General features: G+C 32.1%; 3 protein-coding genes across 10 annotated transcripts; 1 reads left to right on the forward strand and 2 right to left on the reverse strand.

Annotated features, from left to right (window-relative positions):
• Positions 1 to 1,191: 1,191 nt before the first annotated feature.
• Positions 1,192 to 7,618, reverse strand: LOC125596554. Of its 8 annotated transcripts, none has more exons than XM_048771632.1 (7): positions 7,246 to 7,617; positions 6,991 to 7,157; positions 6,570 to 6,831; positions 6,404 to 6,494; positions 5,924 to 6,074; positions 3,216 to 3,311; positions 1,192 to 3,137 (listed from the first exon to the last, which is right to left on the reverse strand). In XM_048771632.1, exons 1-5 carry the CDS (start codon positions 7,331 to 7,333, stop codon positions 6,008 to 6,010), a joined length of 675 nt encoding a protein of 224 aa, XP_048627589.1. In that variant the 5' UTR covers positions 7,334 to 7,617; the 3' UTR covers positions 1,192 to 3,137; positions 3,216 to 3,311; positions 5,924 to 6,007. The 8 variants fall into 8 exon arrangements, with proteins under 8 accessions (XP_048627589.1, XP_048627590.1, XP_048627593.1 ...); XM_048771636.1 differs by lacking the exons at positions 1,192 to 3,137; positions 3,216 to 3,311 and adding exons at positions 4,680 to 5,000; positions 5,087 to 5,153 and having other exon boundaries at positions 6,991 to 7,154; positions 7,246 to 7,618; XM_048771635.1 differs by lacking the exons at positions 1,192 to 3,137; positions 3,216 to 3,311 and adding exons at positions 4,680 to 5,000; positions 5,092 to 5,153 and having other exon boundaries at positions 6,991 to 7,154; positions 7,246 to 7,615.
• LOC125596576 (protein decapping 5-like) lies at positions 1,959 to 3,335 on the forward strand. Its single transcript, XM_048771671.1, has 5 exons — positions 1,959 to 2,145; positions 2,266 to 2,366; positions 2,473 to 2,556; positions 2,728 to 2,889; positions 2,973 to 3,335. Exons 1-5 carry the CDS (start codon positions 1,959 to 1,961, stop codon positions 3,333 to 3,335), a joined length of 897 nt encoding a protein of 298 aa, XP_048627628.1.
• Positions 7,619 to 8,692: 1,074 nt separating the features above from the next.
• LOC125596553 (long-chain-alcohol oxidase FAO4A-like) lies at positions 8,693 to 12,628 on the reverse strand. The gene is made up of 3 exons (XM_048771628.1): positions 12,321 to 12,628; positions 10,946 to 11,215; positions 8,693 to 10,564 (listed from the first exon to the last, which is right to left on the reverse strand). The coding sequence occupies exons 1-3, from the start codon at positions 12,576 to 12,578 to the stop codon at positions 8,780 to 8,782; spliced, it is 2,313 nt and encodes a 770-aa protein (XP_048627585.1). The 5' UTR covers positions 12,579 to 12,628; the 3' UTR covers positions 8,693 to 8,779.
• Between the last annotated feature and the right edge of the window lie 5,902 nt (positions 12,629 to 18,530).

Consider the following 18,530-nt stretch of genomic DNA (forward strand, 5'->3'; position numbering starts at 1 on the left):
TTTCATGATCAAACCATTACAGTTAATAACCATTCAAGTGTGTATCCCGAAACACTTCTTTCTCGCCGAATCAGGTATTGGTTCATGTTGGTTTAGTATTGTTTTTGGTTTATTAACCGGTTTAGGATGGTCTTATTGTAAATATAATTTAAGTTGGTTTAGCATATATTATGCTTAAAATAACTTAAATTAAATAATAATAATATTATGCTTAAAATATAATTTTAGAGAATTTTCAAATATAGTTTACAGAACATTATAGATGATGAATTTAATTTATTAAATTCATTTATTACTTAAAACTAAGTTTTTTAAAAAACATACTGAGTTATAAATATCAATGCTGGATTGGTGAGTATAACATGAAGAAAAAAATATAAATATTTCATTTTCAAGATAAGAAATTCAACTTTTATTCAGTTACTCAATATATAATATCTTAAATTATTTTTTTAAAAATATACATAATTTATATATATAGATTAATCTTCTAAACTTAAACTATTATATTATATATGAATAATGTTTTTAAATAAAAATAATTTCTGATTTAAAAAAAGTAACAACAACAAATGGTTATTTTCAAATAATGGATGTAATTTACATTATACTATCATTTAACAAGTATTAGATACGTTTTGATAAATCATTATTTTCTATTTCCAGAAAAAAATAAATTGTTAAACATCAATATCATCTAGGTTAAGTATACTAACATCACAAATTCAAACATCACAAAAAATATTTACATAAACATTATAATACAATAATTTAATCAAAAAATACAATTCAAAAAAATATCCAAAAGAATAGTTATATACTTAATATTTGAAAATCAAAGATATTTTTGCTAAAATTGTACTTACCTGGCCAAGGAAATCAACCATCTTTTTACGGATCGATCGATTGTTGAGCATGTGGTCGATCTGAAAATACTTTGAAGTCTAATTAAATATCTAAAACATTTATTCCAACACTCAACAGATAGTTTTGCTAAATATGATAACTAGATAGCCAACAAAATTACAAAAAAATATTTAAATAGTAAAAAATATGTTAATTTAACGTGTTAAAATTTAAAAATAAATTTTAATTATGACATGCATCTTAACATTTATATAAATATATATCATAACCTAAATATAAATAATTTAACAACTTAAATTAAAATAAAAATTCCGGGTATAGCCCGGGTTAATCCCTTTAATGAAGAATGAGAACATAAATTTGTATTTTTGAGTAGGGCATTACAAGTTTTTTTCTAAAAGTTAGACCCAGAACTTGTTTTTCACGTTCTTAAACTTGCTCTTCAAGTCTCCAAAAACTCTTTAAGCAAACTTCCTTTTCCATTTAAGCAATTTTCCTTTTCTTGTAAAGGTAAACCTTCTCTCCAATCAAAAACTTTTTGCTTAATGGAAAATACCATTTTGTCAGTACATATCTTTTTTCCTTTTTCACGCTTAGAAGGTCCACGCACATCACAAAAACCGAACTCCAGTATAGCCCAGTACTACCTCCTGCACTTAAATTCTACGAGAATACGTAGCAAAATCAAGTTTATCTAATTGTCCATGTACATATGTATATTTAAACCATAGTATATTTACGTATTTATAAGTAAAAAAGGAGAAAGCCGGTACGTAGAGAAACAGAAAGAAACAATCGTCAGACGAAGGGCGCAAGAACATGATCCCCTTGAATAGAATATTTTATGAATTGCAAAAATGGTAAATCTTAATCGGATAGAGAAACATTACAAATCATGTTTATCTTATAAGGAATTATAACATATATTTCAATTTCTTCTTTCCTATATATCTATCAGCTTAGAAAAATCTTATATTTCAAATTTGACAATACTGCAAACAAGAAGCGAGGTACAGGGGGAGGAAAAAAACCCTAATCAGACTTAAAGACTCTTCTTCTTTCTTAAATTTCACTTTAGTTCGGTTGGAATGATGGCGACAGATAATTCCCAGTCTATCTCGTCATTGTCATCATCTTTACGGAAACCACAGCCACAAAATCCATATCCCGTCGATTACATTGGAAGCTTTATGACACTGGTCTCTAAATACGGTTTACGATACCAAGGCTTTCTCTATCATCTCAATCACGATGAAAAGACCCTATGTCTTATAAATGGTACGATCTGAAACCTCAGTTTGAGAGTTATATAACCTGATATATAGTTTTCGTTTAGTTTACAGAGAATATTTCGATAAAGTAATTGTTTTTTTCTAATGTTGTTTGATGTTTGTGCAGTGATATGTTACGGCACGGAGGGCAGGAACCTTATCGAGTTTCATATTCCACCTTCTTATGAACTTTATAGTTACATTGTTTTCACCACAACTCAGATAAAGGCAAGTATGTGCGTTAACTTATGCGTATCAATTTATCATTCATTCTAATTTGATGTTTTCTTGGCTAATCTCGTTCCTCTTTTTTTTGTGTCATTCATTTTTGCAGAATGTAGTAGTTGATTCTCCAGCGAGCTTAGCAAGAGGACTAAGTAGTAAGATTTATCGTCCCCCAAAACCACCACTCCCATACGTATACTCGTCATACAATCAAGACGGTGCTAAAATACGCCAAAACGTTCCCTTATTAATTTCCAATGAAAATCTCAGCAAAACGGAAGCTATTTATGATTATGATGCATCTTTAAATATGGGATCAGTCAATGATGGATTACAAATTGCTTGTAAACCTCTTGCTTTACAGCAATATCCCAGTTCAAATTACTATGATCCTTGGTTGAACCATGCTTACCAACCTATGCCTTGTGCTCCACTTTATCAAGATCCTACATATGCTGCACCGTCATCGATTGCTTCTCAAAGTTTCTTTACCACTTATCCATCTGTCCCATTTTCTCTTGGGCAGGTAATATATATCATCATTCTCTCTTTATTACATATCTGCATTTTATTAAATATGTCACTTTACTCGTTTTGTTTTGGTTATAGGGTAATGGAGGGTTTGATTTTGAAGCACTGACTAAGAACTTCGAGCCGTACAAGCTATGGGGTCCTGAAGGAGACAACAAGCAAGAAGATCAAACTTCTTGTACTGTTGATGGATCTTCTTATCAGAACGAGACATGGAATTATAGTGATGATGGATCTTCTTATCTGAACGAGATTTGGAATTATCTAGTAAACAACAATCAAGAAGATCAAACTGCTTGTACTATTGATAAATCTTCTTACATGAACTCGCGCAAGCCGTTTGATCCTATCGGGAGACCTTGGAATTCGTTTGGCCCTATCGAGCGATCCTTCTCATATCTTCCCTCTAATCATGAACTGGCAGATTTGGGATTTGTGTAAAATATAAGTTTCAAAAAGGAGCGGGTGGCACATATCATTGACAAGTTCATGTGTGTTTCTTCTGTCTAACTAACTTGCCTTTTGTTACTTATGATTTTTCGAATGTTATTTTTTATTTCTTTTCTGAAGAACAAGCTAAAAATATGTAAAAATCGTTGAAGTTTTTCTACTTCCATATTTTGTTTTTAATTTCCTTTTGGACTTTGACATAAATCTGACAAGGTCAACCAACTATCGTTGACTTAGATATTAGTGCATGGTGGTGGATGCATCTTGAAGTTTTCTTTTCACTAGTGGCGTAGCCCCCGCGCAAGCGCGGAGCCGGGTACATTGTTATGGTGTTAAGTAGTTTTGTGTACGGGATATTGTCGGGTGCGTAAATGGTTAATGCGTTGTGTAGTTTGGTGTAGGGGATGTTGTTGTTTGCTTTTCAAACATTTGTATTTTCGGCTTAACTTAGTGGTGATGAACGAGACATTGGATGTTACACAATTTCAGTAGATTGATATAAGAATAAGTGTTGAATTCATATATGTTGATATTTTTTCTATCTTTTTGTTATGAATTTATTTATGATTAGTATTATTAGCATTTTCATTTTCAAAAGATTGTGCCATGGGTTTGGTAGGGTGAAATGAGTTAGTTGTTAGTATATTTCTGTTAAATTGTGTAAGGGAAATAATATAAATTTTGGTATTAAGAATTATGCAATTTATAGTGGATTTTTTCCGTATACATGACCCAGAAAGGATATGTGTTAATCTGTTTTTTTCTGAAGAGAGAATATTTTAGTTTAATATTGTCTGATAACTTTTTTTACTAATAGCATATCAGATTGACTCATAAACTACTTACCTGACACTCTGTGCAATTTATATTTGTATGAAGCGATTGATCAATGGAAAAAAATAAGAAATTCTCATATTTGTTAATTTTTTTTGTCTTTCTTTTTAAATTTATCTAATTATATAGTTATATAACTATCTATTCTATGAATTACTGGATTCGTGGAAGAAATTGTGTTGGCTTATTAAAAATTTAAATGGTTTAACATAAAATATGAACTGTGTAGCTTAATATTTCAATATAATGAATATATAATTGTGGGTTTTATAATATTTGGTATTGATGTGTGGTGGGCTTTGAGTGTAATTTCGGTCTGATACTGGAAAAACCGCAAATTTTTATTTAATCTACAGTTGCATGTGAATTCTTGCTTGGTTAGCTTTTTAATCAGTGTGTGAGCATAAGCGTAGATGAAACTGTTGACATCAGCTAATCATTTTTAGGGAATATATTTTTTTTTGCAATATAGAATAAATATTGTTTTTTGACCAAAAAAAAAAGAATAAATATTGTTTCATAATTTGTTTTAAAAGGTTTTACTGGGCCATGATAAAATTGAATTGGAAAGTTGAAAAAAAAAAGTATGGAAATAAGTAAACAAAAAAGAAGAAAAAGGAATTGTTTTCTGCCGACACTATTGATCAAGTTGAAACCGGATTAAAATTAAAATAGAAAAACGTTTTTTCCTCAAAATATTCGGCCTTCAATCTGTCGTGGGTAACAAAATCAGGCTTTCAATCTCGCGAGACATGAGTGGAGACTCGTAAGAACAGCAACGATCGTGCGGATCAGACGAAGCAGAGAGCGAGGATTCCTGCACTGAAAGAGACATCGAAGTGTTGAAATCAGAGATATATAATTTCTAGGTTTTAATTGTATTTGTGATTGATTAGAGAGTTGCTTACATTACCTTCCTCTGACGTCGGGGTAGTCACTCAGCTTCGGTGGTTTCTTCGGCGTCATCTGTTAGCTCTGCGAGGTTACAAGGTTTGAATATGCGTATTTGATTGTTTTGTTTTGTGTCTTATTGAATTACAAATTCTGTAATGTGTGTTGTAAAACATGTCGGTGGTGGGATTGTTGTGTTTTGAGTTGTAAATCTATGGTTGATATCTAGGTATCCAATGTTGATCAGTATTTAAGTGCATTTCTCATATACATATTTTCTTAGCTTCTTGTCGTGTTTTTGATTTGGGTGGTCACACAAATGTTTTGCTTTCCATAACCCGTAAGGCAAATGTTACAATCTGGACGTCTGTTTAAATTATCCTTTTGGTGAAAGTTTGTGATTTTATGAAAGAGTTTCCTGAGTATAAAGATTTGGTTGTCACAGTTTCCTGAGTATAAAGATTTTTTCCTCTCTGTTCCGCCTTAGTTTCACTGAAACGGTTATCAAACTATGTTTTAGTGTGCTTGACATTTCAATAGTGTATGCCTGGAATGTGGAAACTCCTAGGTTTTTTTGGTTAACAACATCTTTAATTTCTTTTTTGGTTTTAGTTTGACGGTGAGAACAAAGAATATGACTTCCTCTAAGCCGGAGTCTACAGCATTCCATTTCCAGCAGGTGACTTATATTTTTTTAAATTTAAAAGTGATTTGTCAAAGCTTTAGTTTAGAGAGTTATGATTCGGTTGAGCTTTTGTGGTTTGAGCTGGACTTCCTAGGTCTATGAGTTCTATTAAAGTTTAAAACTACATGAAATTTGTTGCACTCTTAGCTGAAGATAGTAGATGACATACCGGTAGATTGAGGCAATCCGTTGTAGGCTTCTCTGTAGACTATGTTAGATATCGTTCTACTCTCTTCCCCATCTCTGCTCATGTCTAAAATTTTTGAGGCCTTTTGGTTGATGCAGCCTCATTCCACAACGACAAGTAGACAGATACATTCCTGCCGTGGAAACAATTAGAATACAGTTTCAACTAATCATAAAATCAAAACCAAACCGTGAAAGAATGAACTTTAAGCAGTAGGTTGGGTCATGTTATACGCTGAAAACTAATTCCAAAACATTTTAATTATCAAGGAACATGCAACACAACGTTGTTTCAACTAATCATAGGAGCAAAACCAAACCGTGAACAAATGAACTTTAAGCAGTAGGTTGGAGTCATGTTACACGCAAAAAACTAATTTCACAACAGTTTAAATATCAACCAACATGCAACACAACGTTCAATAATAATAAAAAGTTTGGAAGGAAGTCAAGCATAACGTACCGTTCGATTAAGAAGCGGACCACCACCCTGCTCGTGGCTGCATTGTTCTTGAGGTCGGATCCCTGCATGGACTGTATTTCACCCACCACATCTGCGATTCGGAAACTACTTTAGCGATGGAGTACAATGATAGAATTAAAATTGCAATGAGAAAAAAAAAACGCACCTGGAAGCTCAAGGTTGGTGTTTGCAAGCACTTGAAGGTGATCGTAATGCCTCACCATGAACTTGTCGAACTTGATCACAGGAGCATCCGTTTGGAGCGTTGAAGCAATGAAACGGATCAAGAACTGATGTTCTGTGATCTTGTACATGTGAGCCACACGCGCAACTTCAAAACGGTCCAATTTGACAATAGAACCGGTTTTCAAATCGTTCCGGTAGTGGCTGGCTCGGTTAGCGGGTATGAACCCGTGAATAACAGAGTCCTGCAAGAAATTAAAATAAGACCATTAGTAGCCGATAAAATAAATCTCATAGACAAAACTAAAGAAACATGAAGAACCGTTTTCATATCAGAACAAAGGGGAAGATCTGTTATAGCTTAAGACTAAAAACAAAAGAAATAGGTTAGAAATAATTCTCACCAATTCATCGAGGAGGAGAATCGTTATGCCCATAAACTCTCCATTCTTGTTGATGTTACGGGAATCCCAAAAGCGGATTAGGCGAGCAACAACAGACTGAGCGGCTCTTCCGAGGCGAAGAGATTCGAACGTGGAGTAGGCGACGGCGGCGTTAGCGACTGGAGCTGCTGATGAGGCCATTTTCGGAATAGAGTTTAGAGACTCAATGATTGTAAAAAGTGGAGAAGAAACGTTTGAGGAAAAATGATAGCTTACCTCGAGCAACTCTATATAAGGAGAAATCAGGAAGCGTTAGATGAAAAGAATGCGTTTCGTCGTCAGAGGACGCGCTTAGCAGAGCCATTAAGGGTAGGTTACAGAAATTAGACGCCGGAAGAGGAATCGTCCCGGACTTTCGGCTCGAAGAAGTCGACGGCTAGGTTTTTTTCTTAAATCAATCGACGCCTCCCCTAATGCGTTAACCTAGACGAACCTCACCCAATATCTATGGGCCAAATACCAAATAAGCCCAACACTCTTTAAGGCTTCGACCAACACACGGTTTTGTTAAAAAAAAACAACACTCTTTAAGCCTTTCAAACACACGGTTTTATTTAAAAAAAAAACATAAATAGAAGTGGGACCCACACGGTTGACACGTGGATAGTCTTAGGAGAGAGCAAAAAGTGATCTATTATAATATAGATTATCCATGTTGTACATTACCTTAGACTAGTCAGAGTTATGTGGAGCATTAATAGTAGCTTGTAAGGTTATGATTGGTTACAAATCTTCTTATTTGCATGTCATAAATTGATTAGATAAAGCAAAGAAAATATCATAATGTAAGACGAAAAATAGGATTTATGGCAATTATTTTAGCAGGACATAATCAAGAACAGTGGGTAAAGTACGATTAGTAATCCCGTAACCAGGACATATTTTCTTTTGGTTACTGTCTTGTGGGTTTTGGAACACAACTACGTTTCCACTGATCTGAGCAAGAGAGAAGCGAATAACAGCGGCTGTTCCGAGCACAAACGCATGGCTTCCTAGTAAATAGCAGTTCCTTTATGTGTCCCATCGAATATCTTCTTTCTGGGCAGAAGGTTGTGCATAGTTTCAATGCTTTCTGTGCCTTTGTTAGATTCGGTTCCTTCTGAATGGACAAAATCAATCGGACGCACGTACATATGTGTATAATTCTACAACACACAGTAAAGGTTTAATCTTTTTGTCAACTAAATAAGAGAAAATCTTCGAACAAAAGAAACTAAATAAGACTGGGAAAAGCCATAAAGGATATAGTATTCTTAACTTTTTTGTTATTTGACTTCTCAGAGAAATCTTCTTTGTCAGCTAAATATATCATATATATATCTGGAGAATAAATAGTATAATATAAATGGATAATATTTCTAAAACATTCTAAGGAAACAGATTTGACTAAAGGGAGGTCGGTGTAAATTATTTGGCCTTCATAAACAGATCATAAAAGCAAAGTATTAATAAACTTAAAACATTTTGTATTTTGTATCTTTTTTTTTTAAAAAAAAGGAAGTTAAATTTTTTAATCCATTTATCGTATCTTTACTCTCACTATTATTTTATCAAATAACTTTTCTGAAAAAAAAAATCTAGCATTCCCAATTATTCAGAAGGAATGGAATTATTGTCACTATTGTTTACCAGCAATAAACTTTTCCGGATTTAAATGGCACTCTAATAAAAACAAAAGTTTATTAAAAAATTATTAAGAAAGCATATTATTTTTCCAATATGAAAACTTAAGTCTAGTATAAACGAGACTTCACTTCTTCTTAAGAGCCCCAACAACATTAAGTCCAATACAATAAGCAATTGACTGAACGGTGACCATCGGATTAACCCCTAAAGCCGTCGGAAAAACACTTGTGTCCGCCACAAACAGGCCTTCAACCTCCCAAGTCTCTCCCGTTGGCTTCACCGCAGATTCTTCAGGTCTGATTCCCATCCTACAACTTCCCATTTGATGAGCTGAACATATCTGTCCAGACAGATCCTTCAAGCTCTTTGAACTCTCTTCTCTCACAAACCTCTTAATCTCTACCGCACTCGCTGTTCTAACGTTCAAACTCTTACCTTCTGAGTTATGCGTCCCGATCTCCTCAGCTCCAGCCGCTATCAAAATGTTCAAGACACTCCCAAGACCTTTCTTTAGACTCTCTTCGTCTTCATCGTTTAAGTTGTAGTCAATGTAACTCTTCGAATTGATTGTTCCAGTTCCTTTATCTCTCAAAAGCGTGAAAACGTGTGCGGTTCTTGAGAATTTGAGCATTCGGGTTTTGAAATCATTGCTTGACGTCCAAGGAATGACCCCTGAGAACATCCCTGGATGAAGAGAAGGCGTTTGGATCACCGTTTCACCATAAGTAGTCTTTGCTTCTGCGTTAACAACGCTGGACATTGCTGTCATTATCCCTCCCTCGTAGCTCTTTTTCTTCTTCTCAGGCCACTTCTCCTCCTCAGGGAACCATCCCCAAGCCATAACAACTGGATGTAAACAAAGGTTTCTCCCAATGTTACCATTCTTCAAACCGCTGCGTTTCAACAAATGAGGCGTTCTAAGCGCACCGCAGGCCACTACCGTGGCCCTAGACTCCACCACATAGATGTCTTCCCCAAACGCAAACGCAATTCCAGTGGAAGTCTTCTTCTTGTTCCCGCCTTCACTCTCATACAAGACTTCCATCGCTTTACAACCTGGAAGGATCAAACCATTACCAGATTCCACTAAATCTACAAGCCAAGTCTCTGAAGTCCCCTGCTTTTGACCTTTCTTGCATCCCAAGGAACAAAACCCACAGTAATGATCCTTTGAAGCATTCCTCGGAATATTCTTCACTTGTAACCCTAATTCTTCACAACCTTTCCTCAAGACCTCATTATTAAACCCTTCTTCCACAAATCCGCATTGAACACCCATTCTCTCACACACAACATCCATTGCCTCTCGATACAAATTGCTTTCAAACAACTCGAGTTCTGACTTTTCAGCCCATTCCTTCATCACGTGTTCCGGTGTCTTGATCGAGGCCGACCAGTTAATGGTTGAACCGCCTCCGACAGTGGACCCGGCGAGAATCACTACGTTCATATCAGAAGTTGCTAGTAACCCACCGGATAAGTACATCTCATCCATTGCTTGCCCCTCAAGTTGAGAGAGATTGCTTCTTGCATAGTAGTTTCCTTTCTCCACCACCAAAACTTTATAACCCGCCTTGGCTAAAAGTCCGGCCACTACTCCTCCGCCGGATCCAGACCCAACCACCACGGCATCACACCGGATTGTCATCACTGGGTTAGAAATTGATGATCTTTTTTTATTGCTCTTTTGAGTTGATATTGTGAAGCCATGACCTGTTAACTTCTTTGTCACGGCTTCTCTAGGCTTTTTGAGATTGATGATGCCATTGTATAGTGGTCCAAAGATCTCCTTAGGCATATTTTTGTTAGTCTTCGTCTCATTTAATTCTTCTTCATGATCACTATGATCTGAGCTGGGTCCATTGTATCCTATTGCTTTCCACGCTAAGTTCTTTCCTTTTTCATCCACCTGAAAATTATTAAATTATTTAAAATAATTAATCTTTGTAATAATCATTTGGAATATCAAGCTGTCAATTTTTTTGGTTGATATACATGGGCTTCAACCTACAATCCTGTTATATATTTCCTCACTATTTTTCTTTTCTTTTTTAATTTGATTTATTTAAGAAGAACACACAGATTAATGTTTATAAATTTCTATACAAATTAACGTTAACTCAATACCAAAAATCACGTGAATGGAAAGCGAGTTTAGAATTAATATTGCTTAACTTTTTACAAAGTGCTTAAATTATAAAGACAAAACTTAAAGAAAGATAAGGAGCATATGTATATGTAAAGATAAGGAATGAAAAAATGTAAGTCTTGCATGGGGTTAAATTTTTACCTGGGTAAAGAAGACAAGGGCAGTGATAAGTTTGATGGACCTAAAGAACATTCTTAGGAGTAAGAAATAGCTTGAAGCCCAATTGAGCAATGTCTCTTCTCTCTGTTTCTTTGGCAGCCGGCAGAATCTCTGGAAGTATGGAAAGCCGCCGATGAAACTTCTCTGACCACACAAGACGAGACTTCCAATCCAAGTGGAGAGTGACCACAGTCCAACTCTTAAAATCCACTTCTTTGGGTGGTGAAGTCTCTGACTCATTAACCTCGCCACCTATTATTGTGAATTTATGACATAATAAAAAACGCAAATAAAATTAACCAAGATAATACAAATCAATGATTAAATAATATTTAAGTCTGTTTAACCTATATTAGTTTTCATATTGTTATTATAAAGCTAGTATTTGTATGAAATTGGACCCAAATGTTTTGGTGTCCACGTTTTACAGTTTTGGCCATCGTAGTTATGACAAGAAAAAGAGACATTTGTATCAGCTATCGTAGTGATATTAATACCATATAGTATAAAATAATAATAATAAGTATAAGCAACCAATAAGTGGTTGCGAAAAGAAAATAACGTATATGACAATCAATTTTGAGATATATTTTGCATACGTGACGATCGACGGATTTTAGTTGTACTCGAAACCTGTCGGCTCTATATTTCACTAAGAGTACTGACTTTTTGTTCTCTTCTTAAGTAATGATTCTTTTATTTCAGCGATGAAAGGACTGAATCACATGCATGCAACAATATCTATGTTTTTACAAAATAATGTCATGCTTTATTAAAGAAATTAATAAAACATATACATATTTAATTGCTAAAAATTCATCTAGTTCAGTTATCGATAGTTTAAGCAGTGAAACTGTGGTTTCAACGTTGTCAAAACCAGCTGTGAATAATGAGAAAGAAAAGGTTCTGCGTCTTGTTCTACAACTTTTTTTTAAAATGATCATGAACCAAGAAAGACTACAAACTTAAGTTGTGTCGTCTATTAATCATTTAAGTTGTTTCTATGTTAAAGAACTGTCAATTTATTGGTTTGTTACTTTAAATTTAAGAAATACAAAAGGCAAATTAAGTTCAGTGGATGTAAAAATTCCAGCAACCAATGGTTTCAAATTATATAGTTTCAAAATTCAAATCACTCACAAAAATATGTTCTATTCTCTTTTGTTTGTAAAAAAAGGTTAGCTATAAATATATTCAAATGCATGTAACATATATAGTTGAGGAAGCATATATTTATATATATACAGAGTGAAATGGATAGGTAGATATAGAAAGATTGTCTTTAATTACATGATCATGCATGTGTATAACATATATAAATGAATGTAAATGCATGTTTGTATATATACACACTTACACGGTCGGGAGTTCCAGTATGAGAAGCAGAGGCGGAGTAGTATCCAGCGACGCCGTCATCCAGGTGTCCTACTTCAGCGCCGTCGAGAGATGGTATTAGAGTATCGCAGATCGCAACCAGAGATTCCATCTCACGCGCCGTCAGTGAGTTCGCATAAAGCGTTTTCGTTTCATCTTGCTGCCGGGGACTTCCAAATTCGACGTCAAGTTTTGCTTCCATCGAATCTTTATGAAGACTGCTTTTGTTTTGATATTCCATTAACTCAAGAATGGTTTTTGTTATTGTGACTGGTAAAGAATGTGTTTTATGTGTTTATATAGAGGGACAATGGCTAATTATACATGCACATTTATTAAATTAAATATATACAAATGGAATGTGTAGTATTTGGACAAGTCAGTTATGCGTGAACCATATCAAATTTGGTACCAGCAGGAAAATTCGGATACCGGCAAGAACACAGGATTGGTCTCAACTATTCACCAAACTATTAAACTAATTCAATTATCTATTAGCACAGTGTCTTCTTAAGATTGATATATATGTTTTCTGTAAAAATAATTGAGTTGTGTATTTTTTATCGACCATCTTGGTATATTATCTCAGAGATTTGTAGATTATACACTAAGAGGTACATCCATCTCATATGAAAAATAATTAAAACTCAATTAAAAGTCAACTCATAGAAAAGGCAACCATAACCTTTTAAAGGAATGGGACTGATCTCATAACACATTTGTTTGATACAAACCAAATTGGGGTATATATATACGTATAATTATTTGTGTATGTATCGCAAACCTACTCCACATAAAAGACAATGAGAGGATGAGGATTAGCCAATATATTTATGATGAAATATTTTTCTAAAAAGATATATGAGTACGAGGGGAATGTCCGCGCTGCACGCGGAATATTGTTTTATTATTGTTAAGAACATGATTTTTGGATAATGTAATTATTTTGTCATTTTTATTTGTTAATAACATTATTTGGTATTTTTAATGTGTTATGTAGTAGTAAGTGATAGGTTAATATATTTTGTGTTTTTTTTTTTTGAATAATGTGTTATTGTGTGTACAGTACTTGTTAATAGTGAAGTGAGCCTCTAACGTAAAAGAATATTGAATTTCAATAACTTTGCATCTATGCATTTGTTGATTAATTCTAAGATTAAAGGTTTTAACGTCAAAATTGTATTGTATTTTTTCATATTTTTGAAAATTAAAACTTTTAAGATATTTTTTGTGCTCTTCCCATATTTTGACTTGAGCCGTCACCGTCTATTTAGTTCGTTACCTTTCTGGTGTGCGGTGCTTCTCACCATCACCGGAAAAAGACTCACTTCTTTCTCTTGTTTTTCTTTAGATTCTTCACCTGTGAGATTATATGGTATTTGTTGTAGATCAGATTTCTGAGTTTTCAGTTGTTCGGTTGATTCTCACGGTATTGTAAGCTGTTACAGTCAATATTGATTGCTCATCTTTTTCTTTAGATTTCAGCTGATGTTAGGAATTGCATCTCCTTGGTTGAGTCAGAGTTTAGTCGTCTTTGATATTTTATTCCTCGTCGTTGGCTTACCGTCAATAGTCTTTGCTCGTCTTGGTTTTCAAGATCTAGTTTTTGGTGTTCTGATTTCTATGCTCTCTTTCATAGCTCGAGGTTGGCTCCATAGTTTGCTGATTTCGTTTCGTCTCTCTTTCCCTCACTATTCTCGCATCTCTTTGCAGCTTTCATCGCATCTCTAGTGGCTCTCCCTTTCACCATGTTTGCCACTCGAGGCTTAGATAATGTTTTCGTTCGTGTATGCTATGTGGGCTTGGAAGGTAATTTTTGGTTTCGAGTTTAATTTCTGATTTTTTGGTGGTTGTTTTCCATTCTCCATTCCTCAAGTTGTTTCTTTTCTTTCCATGTTTCCTTTGGTATAGGTGTGCAAAGTTAGTCTTTTGGAGCTTTGGTCTTTTCTATCCAGAGCTTTGTGTTTTTTCACTTGCATGGTCGTCTTGTATGTTCGTGTTTAGTTTATGAGATGTTTCTTACCTTTTAGGTACTGGTTGTGATTCCGGTGCTTTAAGCATAAACTTTCACCATCTGGCTCGTTTTCTTGGTTATTTGTGTTGGTGCTCTAATTTCTTATTCTTAGTTTGATTATTAATAAATATATAATTTGTAAATAAAATAAGAAAAATTAGTAAAAAAATAATAAAATGGTGAAAGTTTATGTATTTTTAGTTATTAATAAATTTAAAATATATTTATATTATTTTATTTATTTCAGACCAATAAGTGCGAGAAAGATTAGATAGTACACAATTAGAAATTTATGGAGTAAATTGTAATAATTTAAAAGAAGGAAGATTTAAAATACAAAAAAAAAAACATGAAGATACATGTCAACAAACCACCCTTCCACATGTCATAAGAAGGGAAAAAGCCAATTTATATATATAGATTTTTATTCTTTTATTTTGTTCAGAGCTTTTATAATCAAGGCTATGAATGGTTTAAATGTTTCCATTATACTAGTTACAGGCTAAATAGTTTATTCACGACGCGTAGAAGTAGTTCCAGTGACGTAAGTGTTGCAATATGAAGTGATCATCTCATGGTTTTAAAACATTGTTTGCAATACTCAATTAAAAGTCAACAATTTTACAAATATTTTGACCTCCACGTTTGATGACAAAAAGCTGATTCTAATGATGAATAAACGTCTTAGATTTTTTTGATATTACGTTGGAAGCCCTCGAGGCTGAATCATACATGTGAATGCTGCTAGATATGTGACTCAAAATAAAAGAAGTAATGATAAAGCATAATTTTGAATGATTGGGAGTATTTGGTGATAATGCTAAAACAAATTGACAATGTTAATATGATAGAATCAATAAAAGTCCAGAGATCAAGAAAGGACCCAAGGACTGCATGATATGAGTATCAAACTGGACCCAATGAAAAAAAAAACAAAAGAATTGAATGTCGAAGACAGTACAGTTAACAATACCTGTCCTCCATAATTGTATCATTCATTAAGCTTCTGATTTTCTCCCAGATTTAGAGTTTATTTTCCCTCTTTTATGTAAAACTAATACGTGCATTGATATCATCGATTGTCCAATCTCCAATGCAAGTTGACGTTGGGGTAGATGGAATTTAATAGAAATGTAGTGTTTCGTTCTTCATATATTATTATTATATATCCCTAATGCTCGTTAAATTATTGCGCAGAGAGAGAGGTTTTTGATTTTTAGATTTTGGTTTTTGGTTTTTAACTTTTAGATTTTTGTTTTTGATTTTCAGTTTTTGGTTTTGATTTTTGTTTTTTAATTTTGGTTTTGCTTTATTTTTAGTATTTTTTTATAAAATAAGCAATACATTGTTTTAAAATAATATTTTTTTAAAATTGTCATTAAAATATATCAAAATATAGTGGCTGTTATTTAAAATAAAAACATCACCATGTTTTAAATTATTTTATTTTAAGTGTTATACTTAAATATAATTAATAAAATATCTATAAATTATAAAAATTAAAATATTTAAAATTTTGAAACTATTTATAAATTTTGTTACATAAAATATTTTTTCGTTTTTTAGAACTTGAATGGCTATTTTTCAAATTAATATAATATATTATATTAATAAAATATTTTAAATTTTATAATTTTTAGTTGTTGTTTATTATGTATAATAATATTATTCAATAATTTATTTATAGATATTAAGAATTAATTGGCTACAACTAATACTAAAATTATCTATATTTATTTACATATATGAAACACATAAATTATTTTACATTAATGTTAAATGATAAAAAAATTGTATGGAAATTTTATCTTTATGAAAATATTATTTACTTAATTATTAATTAAAATATTGTATTTTATACAAAATAAACAAAATTCGTTTTTATATTGAAAACCCACAAAAGTTGGTTTTTACCTTTTCTTCACAAATTGGTTGAAATTTTGAAAAACTAGTTTTCCTAAATTTTAGGGAATCTATTTGTTAAAAAAGTTGACTGGCAAGTGAAATGGTTTTTACAAAAACAAAAATTAAAAGATAAAATTTGATTGGATAAAAAATGGTTTTTACAAAAACAAAAACCAAAAACTAAAACAAAAACTACAAACAATCAATCTTCCGAGTTAATTATTTACATTCAAAGTGTATGACGTAAGCAGTTCGAAAGATAGACCTACAATCATAAGTGCGGGTATGATTACCGAAAATTCCGAGTTCGGATTTATAATTTCATATCAAACCCAGTTCGGATTTATAATTTCATATCAAATCAGACATGCATCAATGCATCATTAAGTTTTTTTTTTCTTCTTCTTCTTCTTCTTATTCAGTAATATATACCAACCATTTTAATTTTTATGATGGTTTTCTCTAAATCCTTCTGATTTTAATGTTTTATGTAATGGAATATATAGAGTTTAAACTTTAATAATTTTTTGTCAATAACCAAAGTCATCTTTAGATTGTATTTCAAAATAATTTCCACCTTTCGGTAAGAAATCAAATATAACTATAATAAATCTTTATAAAGTAACACTTGATCAATTAAGACACTATAAAACAACACGTTTTGTTGATTCATTCAACCTTTAGGGGGAGAACATACGCCGAAGAGACTTGATTTATTGGAAGCATTATCGTGTGAAATCGACTCTGATGTGTCGAGACTGCTAATGAACAGCTCGTAAGTCCCAATCCACCAACATCACAGTTCCAAGAAGGTATATCTACAAATTCTTTATATATTAATCGACAAACATTACAACATTGTTTTGTATTCACGTGTCACCTTAAAAATGAGATTCAAAATTCTTAGAAAAATAAGTTGGTCCATCTTAACTTATATATATATATATATTTAAATTAACGATCAAAATGATAAATAATGTACAAAAGAATATTCTCACATTTTCCTTAAATAAAAGCTACGAAATTACCTAATATGATTAACGTATATATGACAATTAATGATTTTGAATAATAAATATTTGATAACAATTTTTGTATCTTAGCTCTTTTTTTGTTTAATCTTATATTATTAAAATATACTAAACAATCACATTAACCATATAATAAAAATAATTTTTTCTTATATGTTATATTTTGAATTTTAAAACAACTATAAATTACTAAAAACATTAACATATATAAATTAAACTACATAACATATAAAAAATACATAAATATGTTAATTTATAATTTGTATTGAAAAAATATCAAAACTTTAATAAATTACTAAAAACGTTAAATGTCTCACACTAAAATTTAGTGATCAATAGTTTAACTTTTTTTGTAATAACAAGATACAAATGATCATAAATCGTATGAATATGAGTCTCATTTAATAGACATTCATGTTATATATTAATATAGTTTAAAATTAAACTATATAACATATAAAAATACATAAATATGTTAATTTCTAAATTTGTATTGAAAAAATATCGAAACTTTAATATTTTAATTTTGAAATTTGCATTGAAAAATTCGCACATTAGAAATTTTGTGTTTATCATATGAGCATGAATTCTCAATAATAAATATTTATATTAAAATATACTATATATCTATGTCCATGTCATTGAAATTTTGTTATATACAATATAAAATAAATAAAATGATTGTTTTGATTTATTTACCAAAAGAATATCGTAAATAAACAAGAGATATTGTTTTGATTTATGTGTTTACTCTAATTTAATTATATACGTAAATAAACACAAATAAATAATAATATATAAAATTATTTTTATATATAACGATCATTCCATGCAATTGCGCATTTCTTAACCTAGTACGGTATATATCATAAGCAACTTATCGATTTAGTTGTTATGCATTAGTGCATATAATGTTCTAAAGCTAAACCATAGATACACAAAGTCTCATTAGTGGCTTCTACCATAAGTATTATCACCTTCCCACGATACACACAATATTGCACAAACGACTCTGTGTCCCTGCACCGATCAAATGCCAGATGGACATTTAGGCATCTGTGTCCCTGTAATGATTTATGGGTAAAAAATAATTCGTCCTCTAGGCATCCAAATACATAAGATCGGGCCTGGGGACAGCATAATAGTTTTAGAGTATAATGTGTTGCTTCTGTAAGATGCAAATAGATAAGATAAATTTACACTGAGGATTCAAACATTTAGGCAACTAAATACTAATACAACT

Source organism: Brassica napus, unplaced genomic scaffold, assembly GCF_020379485.1.
Source record: "Brassica napus cultivar Da-Ae unplaced genomic scaffold, Da-Ae ScsIHWf_1230;HRSCAF=1757, whole genome shotgun sequence".
Taxonomy (NCBI): Eukaryota; Viridiplantae; Streptophyta; class Magnoliopsida; order Brassicales; family Brassicaceae; genus Brassica; species Brassica napus.